The 16,509-nt window shown below is 37.6% G+C and overlaps 1 protein-coding gene across 4 annotated transcripts in view; it reads left to right on the forward strand.

Moving 5' to 3' along the window:
* The first annotated feature begins 3,552 nt into the window (after window positions 1–3,552).
* The window catches only part of ZBTB38 (zinc finger and BTB domain containing 38), a 43,494-nt gene continuing 30,537 nt past the window's right edge, over window positions 3,553–16,509 (forward strand). Inside the window, exons 1-2 of one of the 4 annotated variants that reach the window (XM_050965817.1) lie at window positions 3,553–3,644; window positions 4,491–4,554. Coding sequence is in view for 1 of the 4 variants with exons in the window: in XM_050965816.1 (XP_050821773.1) it covers window positions 4,680–4,697 (18 nt within the window). In the remaining 3 variants the exon portion in view is untranslated. Of the gene's footprint in view, window positions 3,645–3,701; window positions 3,773–4,490; window positions 4,555–4,624; window positions 4,698–5,089; window positions 5,429–16,509 lie in introns of those variants that run through there. The other 3 variants (XM_050965819.1, XM_050965816.1, XM_050965818.1) reach the window with 3 other exon arrangements.

A 16,509-nucleotide genomic window follows, 5' to 3' on the forward strand; every position in this document is an offset into this window, starting at 1 on the left:
TTTTTGATTACAAGTACTTGCACTGTAAAAAACAAAAGAAATAGTATTTTTCAATTCACCTAATTCAAGTACTGTAGTGCAATCTCTTTATCATGAAAGTTGAACTTACAAATGTAGAATTATGTAGAAAAAAACCTGCCTTCAAAAATAAAACAATGTAAAATTGTAGAGCCTGCAAGTCCACTCAGTCCTAATTCTTGTTCAGCCAATCGCTCAGAGAAACAAGTTTGTTTACATTTGCAGGAGATAATGCTGCCTGCTTCTTGTTTACGGAATCACCTGAAAGTGAGAACAGGCATTGGCATAGCACTGTTGTAGCCCGTGTTGCAAGGTGTTTACATGCTAGATGTGCTAAAGATTCATATGTCCCTTCAATCTTCAACCATGATTCCAAGGGAAGTGCGTCCATGCTGATGATGGGTTCTGCTCCATAACAATCCAAGGCCATGCAGACCGATACATGTTCATTTTCATCACCTGAGTCAGATGCCACCAGCAGAAGGTTGATTTTCTTTTTTGGTGGCTCAGTTTCTGTAGTTTCTCTTTTAAGACTTCTGAAAGCATGCTCCACGCCTCGTCCCGATCAGATTTTGGAAGGCACTTCAGACTCTTAAGTCTTGGGTCTTTAGAATCTTTAGAAATCTCAGATTGGTACCTTCTTTGCATTTTGTCAGATCTGTAGTGAAAGTGTTCTTAAAATGAACAACGTGCTGGGTCATCATCCAAGAATGCTATAACATGAAATATATCTCAGAATGCGGGTAAAACAGAGGTGGGGACATACAATTCTGCCCCAAGGAGTTCAGTCACAAATGTCATTAACACATTATTTTTTTAATGAGCGTCATCAGCATGGAAGCCTGTCCTCTAGAATGATGGCTGAAGCACAAAGGAGCATACGAATGTTTAGCATATCTGGCATGTAAATACAGAAGTGCCATGCAAATGCCTGTTCTCACTTTCTGGTGACATTGTAAATAAGAAGAGGGCAGCATTATCTCCTGTAAATGTAAACAAACTTATTTGTCTTAGTGATTGGCTGAACAAGAAGTAGGACTGAGTGGACTTGTAGGCTCTGACATTTTGTATAGTTTTGTTTTTGAAAGCAGTTATGTAACAAAAAAAAATCTACATTTGTAAGTTGCGTTTTCACAACAAAAAGATAGCACTACAGTATTTGTATGAGGGGAATTGAAAAATACAGTTTTTCATTTTTACAGTGCAAATATTTGTAATAAAAATATGCACTTTGATTTCAATTACAACACAGAATACAATATGTATGAAAATATAGAAAAACAGCCAAAATATTTAATAAATTTCAATTAGTATTCTGTTGTTTAACGGTGTGATTAAAACTATGATTAATCATAATTTGATTAGTAATAATTTAGTTAATCGCATGAGTTAACTATGATTAATCGACAGCCCTAAAATATTTATGTAAATAAATCACACTCGCTAACCGAAATTGTGATACCAGTACAAAATCTGTGTGTAGACCAGACTGAAATCTCTAACTTAGCCTAAGAATTAAAGGGTTGATTTTCAGAAATGCCTAAATTGCTCGCATCACAATATCAGCTCTCACTGGTTATTTAAATCATTCATCACAGATTAAACTTTCTGGGAGGCCTCAAAAATTTATTTCTTTAGTGAAATTAACTGTTAAGAGAGCCATAAGTAAAATCATGCAAATACATAACCACAGGAATACATGCAAGCATTGAAAATGGTCCATTAGTGCATGCTTTGTAAAATTAGAGAAAGACACCCACACAGGTTTAGGAAGAGCCTTGTTCCCTGATCAGTCAGCGGAGGTGAGGCACTTGCACATCGGGAATGAGCTAATTGCTATGCAGGTGCCTCCGATTACCTGAACCACACAAGTTTCTTGCCCTCTCTCAGGCAAAGTAGACAGTACTGTTACATTTTAGTAGGAGGAATGGTAATCCCAAAAACCAAGGGACAGATTACTTGCAGGATCCTGTTGAAATCTGCCTCCAGCTGTAGTTACTCATCTTAAAGCAAACCTAGCAGTTGGAAAATTGGTTTAATCTCAGAAATTTAGCATGCTGCCACACTTCTCTGTAAGCCCAATATATTTTACTGACATGAGACCCAAATCCTCTTCCTTTAAAGTCAATGAGACTTTCACCATGACTTTAAAATGGCCAGGACTGGGACTATGGTATCTTCTTAAATTTCGTGCCAAGTCCTGAAGCTTCAAAAATTTGGAGTTCCTGGGACTAACAATTTTAATTGTGTATTGCAGTATTTGTATGACAAAAACAGACAGCTCCTAACAAAAAGTTATTCTGTAACTTTCAATTATTTTGTAATCCTATATTAGAATGACAGCTGTTTTTATAATTCTGGCCTCTTCTGTTGCTGACCTGGTTTCATTGCTGTGTGACAGATGTGTTATTAATGGAAGAGGATTCTGCATATTTTAAAGCACACACTTTTTGGATCATCTGAGGCCCAGCCTTTAAACCAAACAGGACAAAATGCCAAAGCCAGATATATTTTCATAGCGAAAAATCTTCAAATTTCAGAGAAAAATATTCACTTTAACCAAAACAAAACAAACAGAAAGAAAGAATCCTTCACATCTAATCAAGTAGTCTATTAGATATTAGAAAGGCCTACATGTAATATATGTGTATTTGTATGGCAGTCTCTAGTTATTACTTATTTTCTGAATTAGTAGTATCAATATTATTAGCTGTCCCTTGTCGAAGATTGGAATTTGCACAGAAAAGTAGTTAGCAATGCACACAAACATCAATTTATTTCAATACCAGAGCAGAAACAATTTACATTCAATGATGCATTAAGCAAATAGATTAATTTTAAAAAATACCGTGAAGAAATATATTCAGATTGTTTCTTAGCATTTAGGAATAAACTGTCTGTTTCCCAGCATTTAAAGAGGTATTAGTTGTATGTAGTTTGGGGAAGGGAAGGAAAGAAGAATTGATGAGCCATAGAAAACATTTTCAAAAATAAGGAAATCCTCTTTCTGCAACCAGGTAGATTTTAGGCTTTACTTTACTTACCTGACAGTTCAGCCTTAAGGGACTGTAATGCCAATCATAGCAAGCTGATCCATTTCTCTCTCATTTCCCCTTGGGGACACATTGACAATGGAAATGTAGCAGAACAGCTTTTGCTTACTAAGCATTTTTTCAGACGCTCAGATAAGCAGCTTTTTTTAAACCTCTGTATATTTTTGTTCCACGTCTTAAACATTTGACTGTAATTTGAGTGTTTCAGGAAAATGAGAGGCATTCTTTGAAATGTGTACCTCTACTGGTTTATAAAAATCTAATTCCCACGATTACCCTGTCACAAGCTCTGTAGAGGGCAATATCAATTTAATGTATGCAGCCAAACAAGACGCACAGTATTAATTTTAGAAAATAGAGGAAAGATGTTAAATATGTTTTGTGAGATTTTGTATTTTTGCAGATGAGATTTAATTTTCTAAAATCATTTTAGTCATAAAAAAACTGACAACACTTCAGTGGCTGCATTGACCTCCATGATGTCAGAATGCTGTGCAACTGTAGCTAAGAAAAGCCTCTGAGGAAAAACAAAGGAGCATTGCATCTTACCATAACATAAGATGTGCACATACAGTACGTAGAATTCAGACTGTGGTAGTGAGTTGTTGCTTCCTGTTTGATTAGACAATCGTTGTCTTGTTTTTCTTGCTTTGACAGTGAGTATGTTTGTATGCTGCTTAAGTCTTCTTAGCGTTATTTAGGTCAGTATACTTATGATGGCTTTCATGGTCTGTAGCGTCTGATATATACTGTATGCAAAGGAAATCAGCATAACATTTTTGTATATTATCTCTTTTATTTGATTACTTCTAAGGGTGGAAGAACATGTAATTAATCAAAATTCTAAACAACAGAGTATCTGCCATTTCTGTGTTGCAGATATATTTAGCTCTAAACACTGCTTGTGGTTAACAGGGTGTAGCATAGACACAGACAGCTGATCGTGCAGTCAGACCCTGTGCTCTTGTGGTTTTGTCGATACTGCTCAGGATTTTGATAAGCTGTAAAAAAAAAAAAAAAAAAGAAAGAAGTGCTTTATGTTGCATCAAAATTTAATCTTTAGCATTGATGGGTATTTTTTCTGGTATTGTCTTTTATTAATTAAAGAAAATATTCTAAGGCTTAAAAATTAAGAGAGAATAGCAAATACATCCAGAACCTAATACATACTGTATGAAATCTTTCTTCATCCAGAGTCTGCTTACTGCAGAAATGCTGGAATGGCTACAGTAAGATAAAGATTGGTTTATTTTCCTCAGCAGAAGGATGCAGTCACTGTGGAGGCAGGTTTTGATAAGAGTTTGAAATACCTACTGCTGTATTAGTGCAGAATTTGGAGTTTGCTGAATGCTGTTTAGTGACTGGGGCTCATCTTGCATCACCAGTTGATGACATTTTTCTTTGTTCCCTCCCACACAGTTGAACCAAGACTGTAGCTGATGTGCAGTGTCACTTACAACATTAATCAGATACTGCATTTAAGGTGAGCTGTCCCTTGCCTCCACCCTTACCAGAGCCGTGCTGCAGTATGTATCTTACTTCTAAAATGGCAGGCAGAATTAACGTTGCTTGTGCTGTGTGCATGCTGTGTATAGAATTCATTATACCATGCCTAGTATTTCAAATGTGAGTATGTAAATGCACTGTGTACCATATCATGCAGTAGTGAAGACTTATTTGTGCTTCATTACAGGCTCAGATATTTAAGCATCACCTTTAGAATTCTCTTTCATTTGCAGTGTAGTGAGCTGTTAGCTTGTCATCACATTCAAAATACAGTATTAGCCCTTTTTAAAAAAAAAAGTAAATTCTGCTTGCAGATGGTGTCACCCTTTTTCTTCTTGCATTTACTGTAGTTTAAATAATGTATGTTGTATTGTTAATTAATGTGAATATCAAATTAAAGCACTTAAAACGTACCCATTTATTATGCAGGTAGGAGGCACGTCAAATCTATTTTTAACTCTTACGCAGTCCATGTTGTGCAATGGGCTTTGGTTGTCGAGTTTATATTTTCAGCAGTGATATCAATAGGCTGATTTTCAGCAAATGTGACAAGTGGCCTTTGCAGTGGTCAGCTTTACTCTTTGAACCCTATGAGGGTGGGGGGAGACAACGTTGTGTTGCAGTTTCAGAAAACCTTGGATGTGGACTTTTTTTCCCCCCACTCCTGCTTTCCCTATTGATAAATTCAGTTCTCATGATCACAGTCTATTCAAGCTGCTTCCCATCTGATTTTTGACAACTGCTTCTAAAAATTTATCGAGAAGACCGAGAATTCAGTTGATCTCCATCACTTTACATAAAAATGGCTGGGTATATTGCCATGTTAACACTGCATTAGGAGGTACACACAGGTAGGTTGAGATTTGCATGTTTTGTAGATTTCTCATTCAGTGCTGCAAAGACATAAAGTGAGATTTAAAATGTAGCTTTCAGTATAAAAATGTGTTGAACAGTTAATTTAAAAAAACAACAACCTAATACTAAATTGTATGGCTTCACATATTGGCATGATGATTGTTTTCACCTGATAAAAGAATCTATTGTGAAAGTGAAGCAATCATGTCTGTTAAAATAATCATATGTAATAAGGGCGTGGCAACGTTTGTGCAACAAAAGAATTTTTGAAAAGCCTATATTGATTCAATTGCATTTTAAAATCTATTTTGAAAATTATTGGATTCATAGTTAAAATGCAAAAATAAAAGTTAAGGTGGGTAAGAAAAATGAAAAATATTTTAATTCTACCATAGGAAGCGGTCTTTCAACGTGCTCTGTGAAAGCTTAAATAAAGATTAATTTGCTTTGTTACAGATATTTTTCTATATCAGGTACCAGAAAAAAAACCCTAAGTATTTCTTTTTATTTTAATGTGTAAGGTTTTTAGAGATATATATAGAAGGCCCTGTCATCTTAAAATGAACAGCAGTTCAATGCAGTATGGTTTATTTCAAACAAAAGTGGTTCAGACATTAAAATCAAACAGCTCTAGATACAAAAGCCTGAATTTGAGCAATTTTTAAAAATAAATTATCAATCTTGTACTTCAGAGACCATCTTCTGAAATACATGTATTTCAGATTAATACTGGGCCAGAACCTGTTTCCTTAGCAACCAAATCCTGTTAAAAAGTGCAATAGTAGAGATGCAGAGAAAGTTATTCTTGTTTAATACCACGATGCAAATGTAAATTTTGCTTTTTAGTTACTTTTTGGTTCTAAATGAGACACTGATCTCATTTTATGTTTCCATGCGATTATCATTTCTTAAACGACGCCATGTTTGTAAAACTGTGCATATCAGAAAACTGCTTTTTCCTGTTTTTAATTGATTGCGTCCAGAAATGTACCGAAATACCTTTTTATTTTAAGCATAGTATGAAATGCAGTTCAAGGTTTGTGCAATATTTGTATAAAACAGAAGTTTCATTATTACTACTGTACAAGTATCACTAAAACGATAGACAGCTGAGAAATGTAGAGAATCGAAAATGTCCTTAAACCTTCTTTCACAATCACTGAACTTAGCAACAACAGAGCTGCAAACTTTTCACTAAACAGAACCCATTCTGAAGTCCAACCAAAACACAGTGTGTAACCAAAAGTACTTGTATGTGTTGGGATATCAACTAAGCTCATTTGTGGTTTGCTGTAATGTACAGATCCCAGAGATTCTGCACAGTTTGAGTAAATAATTGCTTAGCTTAAACAGCTTGTCTAACATTTTTAACAGTATCTGTAAAATCAAACTCCATCTGTGCTAGAGGAAATTGCTTAGGCAGTCTTAAACTGTGCTAAATGTCTTCATTTAGCTTATAGACTGGTATATCTCCTTATGAATCTCCTTGGTATAAGATTTGAGAAATACTTACTGCAAAGATATTTTTGCAGCACGGTAGCCATTTTCCTTTCATGTCCTTGACTTTAAGTATAATTTGTGTTGAAGAGGCTCAAGCACAGAACCATAATCACAAAAAAAAATAAATTACAAGCTTGGTTCTACCCACGGTTCATGTTAATAAAAGTAGCATTAACAGTTTTCACTGTGGTATAACTAATTTTAATTTATTTCTAAACAGATCATGAGTTCAGTGCATTCCCAATAAATATTACTGTTCAGACGATAGAAGTCATCTTCCTGTTTTGATAGGCCAATACTGAATAATCATTCCAAACCCATTTGATTTGTTTACTAGATTAGTTTGATGCAGTACACTGATTATTTCCCCATTCCATTTAAAGAAACTCAGGTGAAAACTTGATATTTACCAGTGTATGTTTCAAATGACATTTTAAAGTAGAATTTTTATTATAGTCGTAATTTCATTCTCTCTGGTTGCAAGGATTTGATGTACATTTTATCCTTGGAATGCACTTTACAGCTGGTTCCTCAGTGCTGTTATTAACACTATTGTTTTTTTCCTTGCATAGTATTATTTTCAAGGAAATTCTAATTGCTAGGAGCTAAAGCTGAGCAATGGCAATCTATGTATTATGTTTTAAAATATTTTTAGTATATTGTATCATGTCTCAGCAGAAGGGTGGAGCCACAGTACAAATACAATTCTTTATTATTTTATTTTGTCTCTGTGGTTCAAATTAACATACCCACAATGTTTAAAGAATGAAAACCTAATTCTTGGTTACATTAGTATGTTTCAGTCTGGTTGTTTTGACTCCATTTGCAAATTTTCTCTTTTGTCAGAATGTAGATCCTTTTTTAACTGATATTACTGAACTAATAAAAGCTGCTTCCCTGGCTTCTGTGAAAATTCATTGTCAGCCTCAGAGCAGCAATTGTTACTGTGCTGAACAAGATGATTCACTTATTAAGGGGGATTCTATTAATTATGAAGCGGTTCTGAGTTTAAACATCCTACATGGATTGCTGTGTGTGTTTTTTATGGTATGCTTCTATAAATGGGAGGTGCTCAGATGCTATTACAATGGACACCATATGTAAATCTTATGTAAACCACATACATTTTACTCTCTCTGGCTTTGGTGCCTGAAAGAGGTACATTGGAGCAGGTATAGGTTTTCATTCCCAAAGTACAACCAGTCAGATGTTGACTTTTTGCCAGTTCTTCTTTGAGTGCCAAATCTCTGATATTTAACCCCTAACTTTTATAACTGGAAACTATTTTAAGCCTATGAATTCCAATTTATGCCTAGCAGAAAAACTAAGCAAATCTTGAGTACAAAGGAAATATAACAAAAATTGTTCCTCCAGCTATACTATCTACAGTCCCATCTACTTTTCAGTAAGGTTATGTCAGGCTGTAAACCTTGTCTTTGCATTGTAATTGCACTCCTTACAGTGTGAAGTCATCTATGTTCAGTTGTTTTTGCCATAGTATCACAGCATTTGATACAGGTTCTGATGATCATGGAATCCTTGTGCCCCATCTTGAACATCTAGTGGATCTTTTAGCACTGCATTACCTGATACGCATCTTCTGACTCCCAGCACTGCCATGTTTTGTTTTTAGCTTTCATAGGACCTTATACCAGATAGCTGTAGGATTCCTTAAAGTTGTGTTTTTAAGCTTCGTGCTCATCAGAATCTTTGGCACCTAACTCTTTTATTCTTAATGTTGTAACACTATTGCTGTACAGATCACGTAACTCACAAGGCCTACACCTTACCCCTAGGACTTATCAGTCACTATACAAAACAACTTCATTTTGTTTAGCATCTTTTATACAAAACTTTATCCCAAAATGTTTTAAGTGTTAAATAATAGCAAGAAACTAGATAATATTTGGAAAAAGATGAAGAGTCAGCTGACCAGAGGCAGAAAGGGAGTATGTTCCAGATGGGAGAAGCTGCCTAGGAGAAGGGACTTTCACCAACAGTGATGTGTGAATGTGTGAAAAAAGGAAGCCAGAACAGAGGAGACAGGATAGGGAGAAGAGAGAGAAAAGGGCTCTGTGAGAGGTTGGAGCAGGTGCATGGAAGGTTTTAAAATCAAGGACAATTTTGAATTGGCTTCCATTGGAGTCCGTGGAGTTGTCTGATAATGTAAACATATGTTGTAATGAAAATATTTTGCAGTCCCCAGTCTCTTGGGTCTTATCTACGCTGGCATACTATGTTAGCTAAGTCCTGTTTAAAAGTAGCTTGTCTCATCATTGAAGAAAAAGCATATCTATTTTAAAAACCATCTTCTGCCCTAGATGAAGTCCTACATTTCAATCTAGAACACAGCTAGTAAAACACTTTTGCCCATTTTGCATAAAGTAGGCATACCACATTGAAACCCTGCTAGCATGAGTAGTGTTTTAAAATGGTTTGGTTAACACTTTGGCAATTAAAATGTGCACGGGGCCTGTCATAAACAGAGTGTTAAGGGTTAATGTCTCTTATACCTGTAAAGGGTTACAAGCAGGAAACTGGACACCTGACCAGAAGACCAATCAGAAGACAAGATACTTTAAATTCCGGTGGAGGGAAGTTTGGGTATGAGTTCTTTGTTCTTTTTTTCTCTCTCGGAGGGTCTGAGAGAGGCCAGACATTACTACAGGCTCTCTAAGTTTCTTTTCAAATAGAAGGTAAAAACCAGGCGGTTTAGGCTTTTTAATTGTTTTACTCCATTTGCAATTGTGGATCTGGCTGGTTAACTTTTATATGTGTAGTTGCTGGGAATATTTTGATTTGTATTGGTACTGGGGAGAAAGTCTCTCTCTGGTATCTGTAAGCTATAGGACCCTGTATATTTACATCTTGAAGTTACAGAGATAATTCTTTACTTTTTCTTTCTTTTATTAAAAGATTTATTTTTAGAGAACCTGATTGATTTTTTCTTGTTTCCCTTGTTTTATCCCAGGGGATTGGGATAACTCACCAGGCTGGTGCGGGAGATGGGAGGAGGGAGAGATAGTCTCTCTCTCTGTTTTCCTTGAATCTGTTTGCCTCTTTGTGAGAGGGAAGGGAGATGCTTCTCTGTATGGTGATTTAAGAGGTTAGATCAGTATCTCAGGATAGCCCAGGGAGGGAAGTTCTGAGAGGGGGAAGGTGGGGGAATGGTTTATTTCTCCTTGTTTTAAGAACCCAAGGGATCTGGGTTCTTGGGGTCCCCAGGGAAGGTTGGGGAGGTCAGAGTGCCCTAAAACACTATATTTTGGGTGGTGGCAGCATATCAGATCTAAGCTGGTAATTAAGCTTAGGGAAATTCATGCTAGTACCCATATTTTGGACGCTAAGGTCCAGAACTGGGAAGGAATGCTATGACAGGGCCTTACAGACATAGATTTAGAACTGTCTGTTTCTCTTGTTCTGTGCACAGAGTTCCAGATGATGATTAGGGGAATTGCAAGTATGTTGAGAAAATAGTACTGGTGTCTTGTCCTTAGTTCAGCTTCTCTTCTGGGGTTGCCACTTAAGCAGTGTGGAGGCATAGGTCCTCAATGCAGATGATGGTAGCCTTTATGAAATTCCCAAGATCCATACGAACGACATTCAGATCCATGGACATGGGGCAAGCCCCTTTGCTCTTGACAAAGTGGTATGCAGAAGTCTCTACCAGTTGGATCTCCTGTCCTCTGAGATGGATTTTTTCCTCATAGAGGATGACTATATCCATAAAACAGAGGTCCTGATCACTATTGGTGATTAAAAAATCCCGTGGCACTTTTGGCAAAGGTAAAGGAATTAATCCAATGTCCTGGCCAGATTTTAGTATGGGTAATTTATATACTGTATTTATCTAAAACTGCTCTTGCAATTTCAATTGGATTCTGTATTGTTCATCTCAGACCAGCCTAAACTACTTATAGCATTGCTGTGTATATTGAATAGTTGCTTCATTGTGCCTTTTATATGTGACTGTATCTTGGTAATGGCTAAAGCGAATCCTTTGTATAGTATATAAAAATTTTTTAAGTGCACTGGATGTAATTTGAGATGAAAGGTAGATGGCATACAAAACAGATATATTATGATAAGTTATTGGATTTCTTTATGTAAATTTAAATTTTTCATGGCAGATATACTTTTGCCACCTGGCCCCTTATTGTGAAGTTGGAATAATGTGAAATTTGAATAACTGCTATATGCTTTGGGTAGAGCCGTGTTTATTTAAAACAAAATAATCTTTGAAAATCCTGAGAATTTGTTAATTTAGGACCCGATCCTTCACACCTCTTATACAGATAATCTTTAAACAAGGAAGTTGTCCCACTGACTTTAGTGGTGTTACTCTGTGCGTGTGTATGTGTTTGCACGTGCGTATGTATGCTTTTGCAGGATTATATTTGTAGTCATGTTGAATTGATGCGGACACCATGGTAAAATGATGACCTACTCATGCATGGAATTAAGTGGCAGGCTGCAACTTTTAATAAATTTTGACACACGGAAGAAGCACTACCCACCTATCATCCCCGTTGTTCTATACTGGGCATTTAATTGATTCCAGTGCAGAGGTTCCCGGGATCTTTACCATATAACCTGTAACTGGTGACAGGGTTACAGGGCTCTGTACCATACAACCCACAACTCCTCAGCCTACCCCCCAGGCCTTGCTTCTCTCTAAGTCCTAGAACCTGCCCCCACAAGGAGGAAAGATGGTGCAGCAGGGTGGGGACCTCAGCCTGTGAGGTCGACAAGGTCTGACCTTGGCCTGCAAAGGCCAGAAGTTTTCACCATATCCCAGGAGCCCAAGGCCCATCATCAAAATCTCAGGTCTTTTACCTCTGGGAACCATTCATTGTATTATCTTAATTGCACTGGAAACTGGCCAGACGTTGTGATGAATAAACAACTCCACCCCAGTATCTCAGGTAAGTAGTAATCGCGTTCCTGCTTAACCCACTGTGGCTTGCAGGTGCTGTGAGGAAGGCAAAAATCTCTGTGGTCCTCTGCCAGTTTGGCTCATGAGAGAAGAAATTCTTTCCTGACCCTATAAACAGGTGAATAGCTAGACCCACAGCATTTGTCAGGCTGAGTTCCCATTCCTAGTTCAGGTGGTTGGGTGGGCTGCTGGAATGGAGCAGAAAGAGGCTCCACATGGCCCCTGTGCTGCGCTAAATCGTGGGAGCTGGGGAATTCTGGCCAATCAGCACCCTCTTTCCCCAGCTGCCCAATAGGTGCCAGAAACTCCCAGGGAAGGAGCCATACATTGCCCCTTGGCAAGTGTCTCCCTCCCTTGCTGCTGGGACTGTCCCCCCTTTCACCTCCAGCCCCATCAGTTTCCCCTACTCATTGATGTGGGTTGGTGGCATATAGTTTAAAATAGCAATGATGGGGCTTACAGTTACAGGGGGAAAACATGATACAAAAGAAATGAAAAAATACTTTAAATTCCAGAAAATAGTCTTGAAAGGTGCTCTGTAATAGCTGAAAATAAATACACTTTTACTAGACAGTTCTATATGATGTACAGAAGGAAAGCTCAGTTCATTTAAAAAAAAAAGAATAAAATAGATGACACTGGTCGTTTAAACCAAATGTCAGTGGAACACTAAAATTAAGTTATTTCAGGGCACACTGGATATATAATGTGGGGGATGCTGTATATTGTAAAACCTAAATCTTACTTATTTTAAATAAATGGTCATGGAACAACTGCTCAATTATATTTTTGCTAGAATTAATACTGGACCATAAGCTGTTTCCTTAGCAACCACATACTAATAAAAGGTGCATTAACAAAGCTGCAGATGTGCATTGATGAATGCATATTAACTAGCAGAATGCATTTGCATAGTATGTACTCATAATAACACATGCGTTGTGAAAATTGCTTTGAAAACAACTTACTGAGTATGCCCAGAAGTGGATTTTAAATTCTCAAAGGGCCTGATCCAAAGTTTATTGATTTCAGTGGGTTTCAGATTAGATCCAGAATTCCTAGGCAAAACTGATACACAAAATCATTCTCTGAGAGCTTGATACAGCAAAGGGCTGAACCCCCTCCTGTAAGTGCCTACAGCTCCCATTGAAGACGGTGGAAGTTGAAGTATTCAGAAGCTGCTCAGTCCAGGATCAAGCTTAGAGCCAGAGTTCAGTTATAAGTAGGATCATATCATATCTGACTAAGAGCCAGCCCTAGACACGTGTGGGTCTCACATGACACCCCATTGCCTGTGGCATGCTGTCTCTGACCAAAGCACCAGGGCTGGGAGTTGTGGCAATAAAGTACTTTTTTCATCTGTCTTAAAAATAAATTTTGAAAGGGGTGAAAGTGGCAGTTTCTCAGGAGGAGAGGTTGGAAAGAGGACTGAAGAAACAGGCTGTCGCCTCTAGTCACATTTTTTATGAGAAGTCTGAGAATTACCTCATACTGCTTCTTCAGAACAAAGACTAATGTCGTGCCAGAGCCTCCATTGACAAAACATAGGCCTGTGACATGTTTTAATGATACATTAATAATCTATTGAATAAAAACGGAAAGATTCCTATCGACTTCAGTGGGTTTTGGATCAAGTCATATGAGAGATGCTACAGTATGTAACGTTATTTAAAAAAAAGACCTTAAACGTGGTGAACATGTTCATAATTCTCAGCAACCTGTCAAATATATGGTATTTATCATGACTATCATTCACTTTTGTACAGTGTTATTCTTTGATAGAATGAGACCAAACATAAAGATAGGCACAATAATCAAAAGAAGGTGATTTTCAAAGAAAATGAAGTACTACAGTATATCCTGTTTCTGCATTATTTTATTTTAATTTGTAGAATTAGAAGGGGTGTATCCATATTCTGCTATGTTGATATACATTTTATAAATTAGCTTCAGATCATATTTGATATTGGGTCATAGTGTAAAAGTGTATAATGTAAATACTAATAGAAATGTAAATACACCTCTACCCCGATATAACGCTGTCCTTGGGAGCCAAAAAATTCTAAAAGTACATTGACATAGTCTCTCAGACTGTGCCTTTGCAATATGTGTGCAACAGTGCTGTGGAGATATGAGACCTCAGCCTACTCCTAAGACTTAGCAGTCATCTGAGCTATATCTATACTTATTTGTTTGCATGACGCCTGAGTCTTCTCTCATTTGCTCCAGTGTAAATCATGAGTAGCTTCAGAGAAATCAATATATAAAACTGGTGTAAGCGAGAGGAGATCAGGGCACAGGGCTCAATCTTATGTCTTTACCTAAGACTGAGGTCAGTGGCAGTTTTGCCTGAGTAAGGACTTCAGGATTGCGTTGATGGTTAGGGTGACCAGATAGCAAGTGTGAAAAATCAGGTGGGGCGCAGAGGTGGGTAATAATTGCCTATATAAGACAAAGACCCTAATATCGGGCTGTCTGGTCACCCTATCCATGGTGCTGACTCTGATTAACTTCTGTATCTGAGGGCAGATTTTGATCCAAAGCCCAGGTCTAAAATAGGCTCATCAAGTCTGCAGTATGTTCTGACTATGCAGAGCCTGAGCTGTTACTCTGCAGAACTGAATTTTGCCTTGAGAGTAATTACACGTACCTGCTATTCTATAGAGAAACTTATTATAATGATTGGTTTAGAAAAGGAAACTGCTACTGACCATCACAATCAGTTGGAAAATATGGCTTTTTTTGTTTCCGCTGTGTTCCACTGGCCATAGTGTAAAAGTGTATAATGTAAATACTAATAGAAATGTAAATACACCTCTACCCCGATATAATGCTGTCCTTGGGAGCCAAAAAATCCTACCACATTATAGGTGAAGCCATGTTATATTGAACTTGCTTTGATCTGCTGGAGTACGCAGCCCCGCCCCCTCTTCCGGAGCACTGTTTTATCGCGTTATATCCGAATTCGTGTTATATCAGGTCACGTTATATCGGTGTAGAGGTGTACTGCATAGAATCACAATAGGCAAAATACATAATTATCTTTATTATGCATGTTAACGTAGATTACAAGTATCACTTTGTGCAATCTTTTTACATGTAAAATACATTTGATCTGAGTAAAATTATCAGCTTATTTGTAATTTTAAAGATCATTAGACATAAATTGGCTCAGATATTCAGAGAACGTTTGTTTAATCTGAAATTGGAAAAGGACAGATTAGATTAGACTACTTTTATCTTGCCTTCTGCTAGTTGAATGTGTAACAGAATTCAGTATGACTGTTTTTGTTTAAAGCTGGGCAGATGTATCAATTGCCAAACAAGAACAGAAAAAAAAGAAAACAAAGAAAACTTTATAACAAGGCAAAGATGGAAATAATATTGAAACTGTTCAGCAGAGACAGCAAAATGCAAGATCTGCTGTGTTTCTAGTAGCAGTACAGCAGTTTGCATATCTTTTAATTTTCTGTTTAGCAGAAAAATGTGGATTTATGCCTTTTAATGAAGTTGCTTGACTTTCTTTTTCAGGCAGATGAAGAGACAAAGGCTAATTGTTCTGGAATACTGGAATGTTGTCTTTGGTTATTTTGTAATACCAGAAGTTGAGATAGGAGCACCATTTACCTAATAAATAGAAGATTGACTCAAACCCCTTTCAATGTTTGAGCCACATTCGGCATTTAAATTTAGAAATTATTCATGGCCTCCTGTTTACTTGTTTCTGAAGGGCCCAAATCAAAATGTTTGATCTGAACTTTCTCAAATATTGGAATAGTGAGATCTGGTTTCAAATGTTGTGGCTTGACCCTATCTCAATGAGTTGTATTATATTATCTATATGAACTGTATATTAGTTCTAATAATGTTAGCAAAAGTTGGTAAATTATTCTGTGTTCTATGCCTAAAGCAATATTTTCACTGTCCCCTGTTAGGCCTTTAAGCCTTTTTAGGATAACAGGTGCGGACATCAATGTGGTAAAAACAATGTAGGCCTCAGCTGTAGAGAGCTCAGGAGTGGATACACAGTCCCCAGAGAGTTAGCTGGAGATTACTTACAGCATGGCTTATTCTAGGAGAGGAAGGTATAGAGTGCATTGGAGTTATGTTCTGTAATTAGGGTGACCAGACAGCAAGTGTGAAAAATTGGGATGGGGTGAGGAGGGTTATAGGAGCCTATATAAGAAAAAGCACCAAATATCAGGACTATCCCTATAAATTGGGACATCTGGTCACCCTATCTGTAATGTGTGTACTATCACTGAGGTTCATATTTGGGATGCCTCCTTCCTGGATCTGGCAGTAGAGAATCTGTGGAGTCTGAACTCCCTCATAGGATGGGGGCAATGGCACAAAAGTTGTCTGATGTGGTTTCTCCCTTCCCCCAAGTCATGACTTATGGGGCATTGTGACAGGCTTGGGACTCACCACCATGGCGCCTCCCGCTGGCACGTCTGGGAATTAGCTCTGTCCTCTGTGGGGTGCCCTCTGCCAGTGGTGTCCCGTCTGTTGTCTGCTCCCCTGTTGGTATCTGGACCCACGTTGCTCCCTGCTTGGCAGCGTCCTCCTCAGGACACTGCCCTCCGGCAGTGCTCAGTGCTCAGGTCTCACCCCCTTCCGGGGGGGTCTGGTGTTATCAGC

This window comes from Gopherus flavomarginatus, chromosome 8 (assembly GCF_025201925.1).
Source record: "Gopherus flavomarginatus isolate rGopFla2 chromosome 8, rGopFla2.mat.asm, whole genome shotgun sequence".
NCBI lineage: Eukaryota > Metazoa > Chordata > Testudines > Testudinidae > Gopherus > Gopherus flavomarginatus.